Here is a 15,244-nt window from a genome sequence, read left to right as displayed (position 1 = left end):
CTCTATGACAAGCCCAAAACCTTCTCTTCTACCCATTCCATTTGGGAGTGTAAGCCACATATTAAAGAGTTTTGCTTGAGGACAAGCAAAAATTCAAGTGTGGGGATATTTGATGTGTGTAAAATGCAACATATAAATTACATCAAATGAGGCATAAAACTAACCCTTTTTAAGTACTAATGTTGGAAAAAGTGTGTTTTTGTCTTCCTTTTGTATTTTCAGGATTAAACGAGCTCAAATTAACAAAAGAAGCAAAAAGAGAGCTAAATCTAACATAAATACAAGAAAATGAACAAAAGTGGACTGCCCGACCCCTCGACAGCATCCTCCCAAGCAAAACAGAGAAGGCAGAAGACTGAACACGCCCCGTGCTCAGCGAGCACGGGGCCGTGCCCAAGAAGCAGCAGAAAAGACAAACCTGTAGAAGCTTCTATTGCTCACCACGGGGTCGTGCCCAGTGAACACGGGGGCGTGCCCAAAGTACTGCAGGTGCATTAATTGTAATTGCGAATTACAATTAATGAAGAGAGATAATGTCAGACGGGCACGGGGCCGTGCCCAGCGGACACGGGGCCGTGCCCAGGCTTCTGTTCAGCCTATAAATAGGAGCGCTTGGAGCCATTGCAACTCATCCCTTGGCACACCACCTCTCTCACACTTCATCCACCACCCACCACCCACCACCATCACAACTCCATCATCCACCACCATCATCCATTGTCCATCATAGAGTGTGTGAGTCGTCTCGGGATCCAAGATTGATCGTAAGAGTTCTTGACAATCAAGGCCATGTTTGCCTAAGTCTCTTACATCACTTGGTGAAGACAAGTGTTTAGTATAATACTTTTATTTTTAATCTTTTGCACTTCTTAATTGGTTTTGTATTAATGACTTTAATAACTAGTTGCTTATGTTGAAGGTGATTCTTCCTTATCGTTTGTCTGTGGTGTCTTGGCATTACTTTACTGTCTATATAAAATAAAAGATTTTCACCATTCATATCTTCACGGTCTATATGGATGTATGTTGGCTACCTGGTCGGGGGTTAAGGGAACGGTTTGGTAAGGGTCTTGCCCTTGTTCAGCGTTTAGAGGTCCAGCAAGGGACCTGGGTCAAATTTAGTAGGACCTCCTTCAATACCCAAAGGTATTGGATGGCGGGGGTCCAAACTCTTTGATCCCCTCATTAGTTAACTACTATTAATACTATAACCCGGATATTTAGGACTGTATCCCTGCTGACTCAGACTACTTAGTCGAGGGTAACGTCACCTCCAAAAGAGGGGCCTACCATAATTTGCATTAATAACTTAATTAATCATCTTTCAATAATCCAACCCTTTAGGATTGTATCCTTGCTGACTCAAACTACTGGGTTGAGGGTAACGTCGCCTTCAAAAGAGGGGCCTACTACAATAACTAAGATAATCTCTTAAACAAGTGCAAAAGTACGAAAATAATCAAAGGTTATACTAACACACGAGTCGGATCCAAGTGATTCATCTTGTCTATCTGTTTTTATTTTTATTTTATTTTTCAGCATTTAGTTAGTTTTATTTTCTTAGTTTAAAAATCTTTTTCTAACATTTTGATTTGATTAGACGTTGAGGATAAACCGGTACTAAAAGCTCTTGTGTCCTTGGACGACCTCGGTATCTTACCAACACTATACTACGTCCACGATGGGTGCACTTGCCCATATGTGTGTTTAGTGTTAGTAAATATCGTGTTTTATAAATTTAAAACTTGGCTAAAATGTAAAAAGGGCTTAAAATATATACTTAAAACATATACACACTAGCACGCATCAGTACATATGTATCCATATTTGAGTTTATGTGCAATATGCTTCTAGAATCTGGTTAATTATGTACCTAATAACTATTGTCTAACCAAAAGTAAATTTTGTCAAATTTATTAGTATACGATTATATATATGTTATGACAGATTGATTATACTACTCATCGTTGATTCTATCCAGTGTTAGGCTCAATGGTTCAACACAAAGAAAGCTTTAAAGGTTTATATGCTACTTCTTGATTTATGCACGACTTAGTAGCTCCTAAGAATATTACAACAAGGCAATATAATATTCATGTAACAATTACAACATATCCATATTTCAACACGAAACTAAGCAAAATAAGAAAGTTGTTCGGAATGGTAACAAAGATATAATGATGACGTACACCTTCACCTATGTGTAGTAACATTTAACTCCCCCATGCAAGGTTGGTGTTAGGCCTGAAACATGCACATTACTTCTATGTTCAACTAACAAATGTGAAAGTTTCAAATGTGGCTAGTAAAAACAGAGAACTTTCTACCTCAAATATTTCAAATTTGTTGAAGTGCGTCTAGAATATGTTGCAACTCACGTACAACCTTTTTCATATCCATATCCATCCGTTGGGGTGGTGGATCTACAGTGCATGATACTCCACTCTTGATTGTTGAAGCCAAACATTCCTCATTTTCTCTACATTTGCTTCCATGTTTTGCTTAAAAACTCCACCCTCTTGGGAAATATTTAGAATGTTAACATCAATAACATTTGTTACATGTTCATGCAAGGCCATGAAAGCAAATTTATGGAGACCAAGGCCTTCACTAAATATGTTATCCGTCGGCTTTTCCCCTGTCATCATCTCCAATAATAATACTCCAAAACTGTAAACTTCCCCACTACTTGTCATCTCATTCCCAAGACCATACTCTATAATTCATAAGAATATACTTTAGAAATAAACTTAACGTAATAATTAAATATGAAAGATAATGAATACAACGTATTACCTGGAGCAGCATAACCAATTGGTCCTCTAACCTCAGTTGAGCTGTTGTTATGTGACGTAGTTCTAAGAATTCGAGCTAAACCAAAGTCTCCAACATGAGCCACTATTTCAACATCAAGTAGAATGTTGCTAGGCTTCAAGTCACCATGAACTATGCTTGGGATGCAATGATTATGAATATAATCGAGAGTGCAGATGCTACATCTATAAGAATGTGTATTATTTGAAGAAGGCTTAATCTCGATGTTGGATGCAACCAATCATGCAAACTCCCATTGGGAATGAACTCATACACCAAAGCTTTAAAATCATTTCCTTGAAAGTCAACACTTGAACATGAAGTTATTATCTTCAACAAATTCCGGTGTCTAATGTTCCTCCATGCTTCACACTCCCTCATAAAGCTTCTTTGAGCTCCTCGATTTTGAAGATGCAGAACTTTAACTGCGACAAGTTTATCATCTTCATCAAGGATTCCTTTGTAACATATGAACACAATATACCCAAAAATGAAATAACACGTATAGTTGAAGACCAGGATTTAGTGTGCCACTAGTGTAAAAGAGAATACGCTTGAAAGCATCGAAAAGTGGTTCTCCGGGATCATACAAATATAGACAAATTTGTTGAACTGTATACAAGTTGTCTAGTCATGTGAATGTTAAGTGTTAAGTATTATAATGCACCAACAAGACTAAGATACAATGTGGGGGGGCGACTTTAAAATTAGTGTCAATAGGAGTTGAATTCAGCTTACAATGACGCTTTTGCGAGAACTTAAATGTTTTGAGCATACTGCTTTTTAGAGAGAAACATTTCTTTGTTGTTGTGAGTAGCAACAATCCCCAAAAAAAAATATGTAGATGGCTCAAATTGCTCATGGAAAACTCTATGCTCAGAGAAGTGATAATGCGACGTAGCAGCTCAGTAGAGGAGTCAGTAATAATAATATCATCCACATAAAATTCAACAGAGGAGTCAGCAATAATAATATCATCCCCATAAAGTAACATGAAAGTTGTATCCAGACAATGTTGATAGATAACGAAGAGTCACAACAATTCTTCTAAAAGTCAATAGTACCTATATAAGTATCAACCGTTAACACCAAGCACGAGGAGCTTGTTTAAGGGCATATAAAGACTTCTGAATGAGTTATGTATGATCTGGTTGTTAAGAGTCCACGTACCCTAGAGATTGGTACATATGTATCCATATTTGAGTTTATGTGCGATATGCTTCTAGAATCTGGTTAATTATGTACCTAATAACTATTGTCTAACCAAAAGTAAATTTTGTCAAATTTATTAGTGTACTAGGATTATATATATGTTACGACAGATTGATTATACTACTCATATTTGATTCTATCCAGTGTTAGGCTCAATGGTTCAACACAAAGAAAACTTTAAAGGTTTATATGCTACTTCTTGATTTATGCTCGACTTAGTAGCACCTAAGAATATTACAACAAGGCAATATTATATTCATGTAACAATTACAACATATCCATATTTCAACACGAAACTAAGCAAAATAAGAAAGTTGTTCGGAATGATAACAAAGATATAATGATGACGTACACCTTCACCTATGTGTAGTAATATTTAACTCCCCTATGCAAGGTTGGTGTCAGGCCTGCCTGAAACATGCACAATACTTCTAAGTTCAATTAACAAATGCGAAAGTTTCAAATGTGGCTAGTAAAAAACAGAGAACTTTCTACCTCAAATATTTCAAATTTGTTGAAGTGCATCTAGAATATGTTGCAACTCACATACAACCTTTTTCATATCCATCCGTTGGGGTGGTGAATCTACAGTGCATGATACTCCAATCTTTATCGTTGAAGCCAAACATTCCTCAATTTTATCTACATTTGCTTCCATGTTTTGCTTAAAAACTCCACCCTCTTGGGAAATATTTAGAATGTTAACATCAATAACATTTGTTACATGTTCATGCAAGGCCATGAAAGCAAATTTATGGAGACTAAGGCCATCACTAAAGATGTTATCGGTCGGCTTTTTCCCTGTCATCATCTCCAATAATAATACTCCGAAACTGTAAACATCCCCACTACTTGTCATCTCATTCCCAAGACCATACTCTATAATTCATAAGAATATACTTTAGAAATAAACTTAACGTTATAATTAAATATGAAAAATAATGAATACAACGTATTACCGGGAGCAGCATAACCAATTGTTCCTCTAACCTCAGTTGAGCTGTTGTTATATGACGTAGTTCCAAGAATTCGAGCTAAACCAAAGTCTCCAACATGAGCCACCATTTCATCATCAAGTAGAATGTTGCTAGGCTTCAAGTCACCATGAACAATGCTTGGGATGCAATGATTGTGAATATAATCGAGTGCAGATGCTACATCTATAAGAATATGTATTATTTGAAGAAGGCTCAATCTCGATGTTGGATGCAACCAATCATGCAAACTCCCATTGGGCATGAACTCATACACCAAAGCTTTAAAATCATTTCCTTGAAAGTCAACGCTTGAACATGAAGTTATTATCTTCAACAAATTCCGGTGTCTAATGTTCCTCCATGCTTCACACTCCCTCATGAAGCTTCTTTGAGCTCCTCGATTTTGAAGATGTAGAACTTTGACTGCGACAAATTTATCATCTTCATCAAGGATTCCTTTGTAAACGGAACTGAACCCACCAGTTCCAATTAAATTGGCTTCTGAGAACCCATCGGTAGCCTTGAGCAGTTGATTGTATGAAACTTTTAACAATCCTTCGCTTGTTGATGATTTAGACAACCGACTATTTCTTTTTTTCTTACACCAAACATATGCTAAACAAATGATGGTGATAAGTGTGGATGCAATCAAGATGACAATTACATATAGAGGGAACCGTTTTTTATGTTCCTTTATCTCCTTGCATTTGGGTAACCGAAGTTCGACAAGGCCACCACAAAGCCTACTATTCCCCAAAATAGAGAACGCACTTGTATTGGAGAACACTCCTACCATTGGTACTTCACCCTCAAAATCATTATATGACATGTTCAAGTATTCTAACACAAGCAATTTTTCTAAGAATTGAGGAATTTGGCCCGATAAATTATTATGAGAAATATCAAGTTCCACCAATCCTTTCAAGGAAACTAATGATGTGGGTATCATACCTTGAAATTTATTGCCTTTGAGGGACAACCTTGAAAGGCTAGTACAACCACTAAGGCTACTAGGAATGTTGCCTGATAAATTATTATCAGACAAATCTAGAGCGCTTAACATCTTCAGGTCTCCAACGTCAATTGGAAGTGAACCAAACAGATTATTTTGAGAAAGATCCAATTGTATGGATAGAGTTGAAAGTTGAAGAAGTTGTGTGGGTATTTCCCCATTAAGTTTATTATCATTAAGGTACAATTCTAATAGATTATGACAATTTCCAAGGCTTGATGGAATGACCCCTTCCAACATGTTAGAAGAAAAATCTAATAAGATCAACGATGTTAAATTCCCCATGGCATCAGGAATATGTCCTGAAAGTTGGTTATTATTTAAATAAATAGATTCTAGGTTTTGAAGATTACCAATGGTTGAGGGAATGTTTCCCGTGAATTGGTTAAATCTTAATGATAACCTTTTCAAACCAACCAGATTACTAATTGATCTAGGGATGTTTCCTTCTAAATGATTCCCCTCTATATATAGATATGGGAGTTGACTAGAAAGATTACCAATTGAGCTAGGGAGCACTCCTTGAAACTTGCAATAAGAAATATCCAACATACCTAATGTACGGTTTTCCAAAGAATCGATAAACTTCATTTCATCAGCTTCTTTGCTTCCAAAGTTGTTAAAACCTATTGATATAAAACTGATATCTCTTAGTTTTGAAAAATCGACTGTCAACTTCCCACTAAACTTGTTTCTTGCAAATTCAAAATCTTTTAACTTTGAACAATTAGAAATGGATGGTGGAATGGGTCCCGTAAACTGGTTAATCCATAACTGAAGGATGACAAGAGAAGGGAGCATTATGACCTTAGGAAGAGTACCACTTAGTTGATTATCACCAAAGTTCATAGTATTTAGGTGTGAAAGATTGTAAAAGGAATGAGGGATGGTTCCAGAAAAATTACAATGGCTACCATAAATTTCTTTTAAACTTTTCCAATGGCCTAAGGTGTCTGGAATGCTCCCATGCAAGGGATTTTCCTTGACAGCAAACACTTCTATTGATGTGATATTCCCTAAAAAAGGAGGGATTCCACCTGTTAACTTATTGTAATGAAGTACAAGAAATTTGAGTTTGGAGAGGAAACTGATCTCCTTGGGTATGGTTCCAACTAGCTCGTTATAGGAAAGACTAAGCACTTGTAGGTTAGAACAACGAGATATGTTGGTTGGAATAACTCCTTTGAATTTGTTTTGGTACAAATAAAGGATACGCAACCTAGAAAGACGGCCTAGTTCATGAGGTATGGCTCCTTGAAAGCTGTTGTTCCCAAGAGAAAGCTCATGGAGGAAGCTGAGGTTTCCTACATGGGGAGACAAAGAGCCATCCAGTCCTAGTGAATCCAGTACTACACTAGTCACTCTTCTATGCCGCTTCCCACATGTAACACCAGTCCACTCACAAAAATGAAGGGAACCGTTCCATGAGGTTATAGCTCCAAATGGATCTTGAGTGATCATCAACTTGATCATGAGCAAGGCATCACGATCGGTCTCATTTCCGCCTCTATAGGAGGAAGCTGGGATGGTCGTGAAAGTTAGAAATATAACAAGAAAGAAACATAGGAAATGAAGAAGAGGTGAAGATGATAAGCAAACAATTGATTGTTTTGGGTTCATTTTTGGGAATGATTATAGTGAAGATCACAAGAACAATTGTTGGCCTTTTATCCTGTTTTTTGAATTTGAATGTTATCGTCGTAAATGAAACGGCATGCAAATAGTGAAGTCAATGCCACCCACCATCCAATTATCTATTGGAGACATATTTTCTAAGTCAACAAGTCTTTGCCCTCATGTACCGCATCTCGTATACTCGAGATGAATTATTGAATAAACATCTTGACTAACACGCCTAACAAGCTCATGATTGATAAAATGGTAAGAGACCTGCCTTTCTAGTGGAGACGGAGGTTCGATTCCCGTTCAGACCATTTTCGATGGACATCTGGGTGAATAGACGAATCCGAACTTTAATCCCGGGTTCAAAACTGACGAGGGACGATGGTTTACAAATTCTATCTGGTTCCCGCGCATTAAAGGGTACGGTCTCATGGCGGTCGAGAAGTCGACCTTAGACATAGCCCCGAGCATGATGGGTTTACACGTAAGATTCTTTGACATTAAAAAAAAGACACGCCTAACAAGGCCCTATCTCATTTATTTTTGTCGGTTAAAAAATACCTCAAAATTTTAAGGGCCCAATATTAAGCGTGGCAACGATCAAAAGCTAGCTTGGTAACGGAGGGATCGAAAAGTCTTACAACGCCACCGCGGCAGCAATCGAAATCCGTCATACTTGGTCACACCGCTTTCACTTTTCGAAGGTCGTCATCCTTTTTCTCTCCTTTCGCTTTCCTCATGGATAAATATTTTGAAATCAACTGAGAATTACCAGAGGAAAAGGCAATAATAAATTAGTTTAGATTTTAGCTTTTTCATTACATAAACATATTAACTATCATATAATCTTTTAACACTTAGGGGCTGTTTGGCAACATCTGAATGGTTAAATGCTAAGGTCTGAACCATTAAGAGGTAAACAAACAGCCCCTTAAATTACTATGAGACATGTTACCAATTCACAACATATAACGATTTGTATAAGAAAAATGTCTTTTTTTTCTACGTATTTGATTAGATAGATAACTTCTCAGCCCTTTACTTATTCTAGTTCTTTCTATTTTTTCAGTAAATGAAAAATAAGTATTTACGAAACTCTGTCTTCTCGGTATTCTTGGCTCGTTTATGTTACCTGACATTTCTTAATGACATTTCTTAATCTGCTCATTAAAATAATTGAATTCATTGATGCTACCTTGATCCTTCTCTTGATTTGTATGTGCAGATATTGTTATCAACCATAATCTGGAAAACTTAACCAACAACTCTTATTTAACTTGATGAGTTCGTAAATGTTTTGCATAATGGAAACACTATTTAACCATTAATTTTTTCTCATGATTATATTGTGGAATCATGCATCTAGTGGAACATCTTTGTCAAAATTTGTAACCTAATGACTCATTCAACTCTAATCCATTGGAGGCTTCTTCATGGCTACTTCTCATTATAAAGATAAATATATTATTATATAATTAATTTACAAATTTTAGGATCACATGACGCATAGCTGATGCAAAAAAAAAGGTTAAGGAGAATGATTATCAAATAACTTTGATAAAAAGAATGATAAAAGCAATATAATAGGTGTGTTTTTATAGGATGTTATCAGAAAAATTTAATAGGTTTATCAAATTTTCAAAATTACAAATTGACCGGCAAATATTGAAAGTAAGACCATATACTTGTGACAATCGGCAAAATTACGAGTTAATCCGTACGACCTAATCACTGTTTGTTTATTTAATTACGTGTATTTAGACTTAATTATGTATTAATTGAGTCAACGAAGTCTATCAATGTTCGGGAAATGCATGAATATTTGCATTTGACATGATCGTATTCGCCGTTGACCGTGTCGCGTTACGATGAAACCAGTTAACGAACGTTGGTGAATTATCCGGTTAACTAGTTAATGTCAAAACTCTTACAATATGCCTGGAACGTTAAACTAAACCGATGGCATTATTACATGTGCAAGGTAAGTAACCAATAAAGACTTATTTCGAATAAGTATGTATTTAATTATCCGGCCAAACGCATCAGTATTATTTTTGTCCGTTTTTAACAACAAAACTTTTAATTTTTCGTCAAACGAGCACCAATATATAATCAAGAAGTAACATTGATTAATATTGGGGGTATATAATTAGAGGTATTAGTTATCTTAAGGGTGTTGCATATCATTTCCTACATTTAGAAGAAAAAAAAACTGCAAAACCCTCCTTCCTCTCCTCTCTTAACCATGGCTCCACACCGCCACTCTCATCCCCTCATTTTTCAAGTTTCAAGTAACCGATTCAAGGGCTCTCAAGGCTATCATAAGGTGATACATGGCATAGGAAGTGGCAAGGAACTTGTTCTCGCAAGCTTTTGGAACTTTTTCTTCTAATATTCATCAAGACTAGCATTCCCTAGCCTAGTGCATGTAGTAAGCCTCTTTCTTTACTTTTAAGTTTGATTTAGAGTGTGGAGGTACAAGGATTCCGGATCGATTCCGTAATCCCGATGACTGCGAAAATCACGTATCACGTGTGGAATCCGTGTACGTAAGTGGATCAGACACAAGAACGTAATTAAACGTTGATTCTATTGATAATCTTGACAATTACAAGCACCTTGAATCAATCTCTCACAAGTTCTCTCTCAAGTGAGCAAAAGTTCTAAAATGTCAAGACTAATGGCCTATTTATAGAGGATGTCCATCCTCTCCAACTTACATGCTCCCCTTTCGTGAGGATAGACTTTCGTGAGGATGGACTTTCGAGAGGATGGATTTTGAACTAAACATGAACATTATGTTTAACATAAAACCACTTCAAAAGCTAGTCTTGAACATTTCCCGGCTACGATACGTGATTGACGGAAGCGATAGACATACCGCACTCACAGACTCCCCATAATATTGTTGCAGTCAATCTCGTAGCTTTCTATCTTCTCTCTCTCTCTCTCTCTCTCTCTCTCTCTCTCTCTCTCTCTTTCTCTCTTTCTCTCTCTCTGAGTCTTCTAGAAGCTTTGACATCTTCAGCACCACAGACTCCCCAATGCTCTAACAGGCTTCTCTTGATTATGCGTTCTGAATCCTCAGCTCCCCCTATCGGTAGACTCTCGCTCTCTCTCTCTCTCTCTCTCTCTCTCTCTCTCTCTCTCTATCTATCTCTCTCTCTCTTCAGTTTCTCCTCTAGGATAGTCACCTGGCTCTTCGATTGAAAGCTCCCCCTTGCTTTGAGATTTTCTTCAGAATCCCCCTTAGCCTCAGCTATCAGGATCGTAATCTGGTTCAACATCTGAAAATCACAAATATTTAACAGTGAAAGCCTTTTTAGGTCATCCATAATCGATAACCTGGCTCTAAGCATAGATGTATGACATTTAAAGATTTTAGATTATCATAAACCTAGCTCTATGAAAGACTGACATTGTAAAACTATTTTTGGTTCAAGATCGTTTCCTGCCCCTTTAAAAACTATTATCTTCGAGTATCGAACCCTGGCTCTAAGAAAACCATTTGACAGTTTTAGAAACTCCAGGATTGTAAACTAGCTCTCTCCCCCTATCAAATTACTATATATATTTCACAGTGAAAGTATCCAACTTCCTCAACCCTCTCAATTGATCATCCAAGTCCAAATTAATGACCTTGGAGATTTTCACAAACTATTTTTGGATTTTTCAATAAAAACCTCAAGTTTCAAATTAATGAACTTGTGTATTTTTTAGAAACATGTTCAGCATACTTTAGATTTTGAAACTCAGCTTTCCAACATCGGTTGTCGAAAATAAAATAGAAACAAAATCTTTTTGTATTTTTCAAAGTTTATGCTAAAACACTCTCAAAAATCTTTTTGTGATTTTTCTTTAAAGAAATGCAGTAAAGAAATATTTACAAACATATTTTTGTTTGAGTTCGTGTCAGAGGATCATATCAGGTTATGACAAATCACTAGCACCGTTGACCTTTTATAGACTTAAAGTTCTAAATGATTCACTTAGATTGTCAGTATACTGATCCACTTAAATTTTCACACAAACTTCAACTGATTTGAGATATGAGATTAATGTTTTAAGCACTTAACTTATTCGCGTGTCCCACCTCAGAATATACTCCCGTATCAAAATTCCCTAGATTCAGTCTTACAGGTGAATATACTATATTGATATCTGTACTCTGGGTAGTGCGAGGCCTTGAGATCTCAGGTTAGAACTTCCGTTCAGTCAAAGAGATGAAGGCTCGACTTAAAGGTGTGTCCCACTTAGGGATCTTCATTACAACTGCACTTGATTTATATCTTTCGATATTTTCTCAATTTTTATGTAGAGGGAAAGCATTAAGCACGCAAATTATTATAGGAGGTCTAGCCATTGCAGACGCAAAATCAGAAGACCAGGTATAATACCCCAGATATCAAAAAGTATAAAGACCTAGTATCTCAGAATCAGGCAACCTCTCAAACGAGATTTTGGAGTACCAAGTCCATATATCCGAGAGATGTTCCCCACGAGATAAGAAAGTTATTGATTTTATGCTTATATCTCGAAATCAATCTACTAAATGTGTAAAAACCTACTGGCATATCATTAGTGAGACCGTTTATCACTTTTTAGCTATCCAATTCTTTAGCGTACTATGGTTGTTTAGCTGATGTACTATCATTTCCTTTTTTTACACTAACTTTTTTTGCCTTTTTCTATGGTTTTTACATTTTTTGCATTTTTAAATGTTTTTGTATTTTTTACTACAATTTCTCCCCCTAAAATCCAAAACATTTAAAGAAAGTTTGACAAACCAATGCAGATCGCTTCTCAACGTCCTCTGCCTTGGAATCACCATCGCCATCGACAATTTCTCCCCCTGACGACAAAAGCCTCATACCGTTAAGTTTCAAAAGATATTTAAATCTAGAGGTATCAAACTATTTTGTGTAAAAGTCAACTTTCTGTTCGTCGGTGTGGATTTTTTCAATTCTAATCAACTTCTTTTCATAACAATCACGAATGAAGTGATGTCGAATTTCTATGTGTTTTGTCTTAGCGTGATGAACATGGTTTTTAGTGATATTAATTATAGCCTCATTGTCCACAAAAATAGGCGAGTTAAGAAACTGCAGACCATAGTCTCTCATCTGTTGTTGAATCCACAAGTTCTGTGAACAACAGCTGCTAGCTGAGACGTACTCAGCTTCGCATGTAGAGAGAGCGACTGTGGTCTGTTTCTTACACTGCCAAGTTAACAGTCGAGTTTCAAAGAACTGGCAGCCGGCGGTTGTAGACTTAGCATTCATCTTGCAGCAACCATAATCTGAATCAGAATAGCCCTCCAGGTTGAAATCGTCCTCTTTAGGATACCACAAGCCTAAACTCGGAGTTCCTTTCAGATATCGTAAGATTCGCAAGAGGATGACCAGATGAGAAGCTCTCAAATTCGATTGATAGCGCGCCGCGAGGCATGTCAGATACATTATATCTGGTCTGGACGCCGTCAGGTACATGAGCGGGCCTATCATCGATCAGTACAAAGTCTCGTCCACTTTATCCCCCGTGGGACCGGATGAATGCCATGATTAAGCGCTAATGGTGTAAACATTGTAGAGGTTCCCGTCATGCTGAATTTCTCCAACACGTCGTGAACATACTTGGTTTGGTGAATGAAGATCCCTCCCGACAATTGATCAACTTGCACGCCTAAGAAGAACTTCATTTCTCCCATTGAGCTCATCTCAAATTTCAGCTTCATGACCCGTTCAAAGTCTTTGTAGAGTGCGTCGTTTGTAGAACCAAATATAATATCATCCATGTAGATTTGAACAATCAGCAGATGACCATCAGCTTCTTGAGTAAAAAGAGTTGTATCTACCTTACCACGAGTAAAGCCATTCGACAACAGGTGCTAAGACAAAGTCTCGTACCAGGCTCTCGGGGCCTGGTGCAACCCGTATAAGGCTTTATCGAGGAGGTAGACCTTATCCTTGTGGATAGGATCGGTAAAGCCCGGTGGCTGACCAACGTACACCTCTTTTTTGACTTTTCCGTATAGAAATGTTGATTTTACATCCAAGTGATAGACTTTAAAATGCTTCTAAGATGCAAAGCAAGGAATATTCTAATCGCCTCTAGCCTAGCAACAGGAGCATAAACCTCGGTGAAGTCAATACCCTCCTGCTGGCTAAAACCTTGAACAACCAGGCAAGCTTTGTTTCTCACAACTACTCCTCTATCATCGCGTTTGCATTTGAATACCCATTTAGTGTTTATCTTTCAATAACCATCAGGTAGATCAACCAGCTTTTCAAATTAACTCAGTTCTTCCTACATCGCATTGACCCATGACTCCTCAGTCGGTGCTTCTTTATACGTCTTGGGTTCCACCTGCGAAATAAAGCACTTAAGTGAAAAATCATTTTGCAATGAAGAAACTTTAGTATAAAAACATGAAAAGCCCTGATCAATTTGTCATCTTGTTCGGACTCCGGTTTGCAATTCTCCGATTATAAACTCCTCGGGGTGATATGAAAGTGTCCTAGGCATCACCTCACCAGGAACTATCACCTCATCCTCCAAATTTGAGACGTTCTGTTCCACATTCTGGTTGACTTCGCCTATCTGATCTTCATTCTGGATCTGCTCCCCCTCAGATTCAGAGTCGCCTCTGTTGAATGTTGGACTGTCAGAGCCTGAACCTTTAGATTCATCAAACACCGTGGCTGGAGCATTCTCAACGGGTTCTGCTGGTCCTGCTGTCTGAGTTTGTTCTTCTGCTTGAGTGTGACTGGGCCAGCTTCTGCATCATTAGTACCAACTTGATCTTCAGTGACCTCAGCTGGTCTTGGTACTTCTTCATGCGAGGAAGACTGATGTTGCTGATATAGCATTATCGGTTCTTCGAATGATGGTTCCTCTGGAAGCTTAAATGATTCCCACAACCCCTCATAATCAAACAACCACGAATCACCAGGTTTCTGAGTAGGTATTGTGTACCCTTGGCAATGCACATGTTGAGCTTGAATCACTCGATTGAGGCTCGGTAGATACACTCGTCGAAGTGGACTTGCATATCCAACAAAGAAACCTTCTAACGATCTTGCACTGAATTTACCATCAGGATCTATTACCGTGCATGGAGAACCAAAAGGCTCAAGATACTTCAGGTTCGGTTTTCGATGATTGAGTAACTTGAAGCATGTTTATTGTGTGGTTTCACAGTCAACACTATGTTCAAAGTATAGCATGCTTAGGATAGGACTTCGCTCCAAAAACTCACAGGGAGTTTTGAGTCAGCTAACATTGTACGTGCAACCTCAATCAGCGTCCTGTTCTTTCTCTCTACTACCCCGTTTTTTTTGCGGCGTATATGGAGCATTGAACTCATGCAAAATACCTTTCTCATCGCAGAATTCGTTCATTCGGTTGTTCTTGAATTTTATGCCATTGTTACTGCGTATTCTTCTAATCGGCAGCTGGTACAGATTTTCGATCTTTCTGAACAACATCAACAAACTCTCAAATACTTCGTCTTTGGACTGCAGAAATAGTACCCATGAGAATCTCGAATAGGTATCTGTCACAACGAGGCAATAAAGATCTCTTGAAATGCTCTTCACATTGACTG

At 37.6% G+C, this 15,244-nt stretch overlaps 1 protein-coding gene across 1 annotated transcript; it reads right to left on the bottom strand.

Annotated features, from left to right (window-relative positions):
• Positions 1-2,423: 2,423 nt before the first annotated feature.
• LOC110924867 (probable LRR receptor-like serine/threonine-protein kinase At3g47570) lies at positions 2,424-13,432 on the bottom strand. Its single transcript, XM_035975014.1, is given in 7 exon segments — positions 2,424-2,716; positions 2,797-2,983; positions 2,986-3,272; positions 3,367-3,441; positions 4,573-4,905; positions 4,986-7,535; positions 13,195-13,432. Coding segments are annotated over 7 exon segments (3,963 nt in total).
• Positions 13,433-15,244: the final 1,812 nt, after the last annotated feature.

Source organism: Helianthus annuus, chromosome 7, assembly GCF_002127325.2.
Source record: "Helianthus annuus cultivar XRQ/B chromosome 7, HanXRQr2.0-SUNRISE, whole genome shotgun sequence".
Classification (NCBI taxonomy): Eukaryota; Viridiplantae; Streptophyta; class Magnoliopsida; order Asterales; family Asteraceae; genus Helianthus; species Helianthus annuus.
This window is presented reverse-complemented; position numbering and strand designations above follow the sequence as displayed.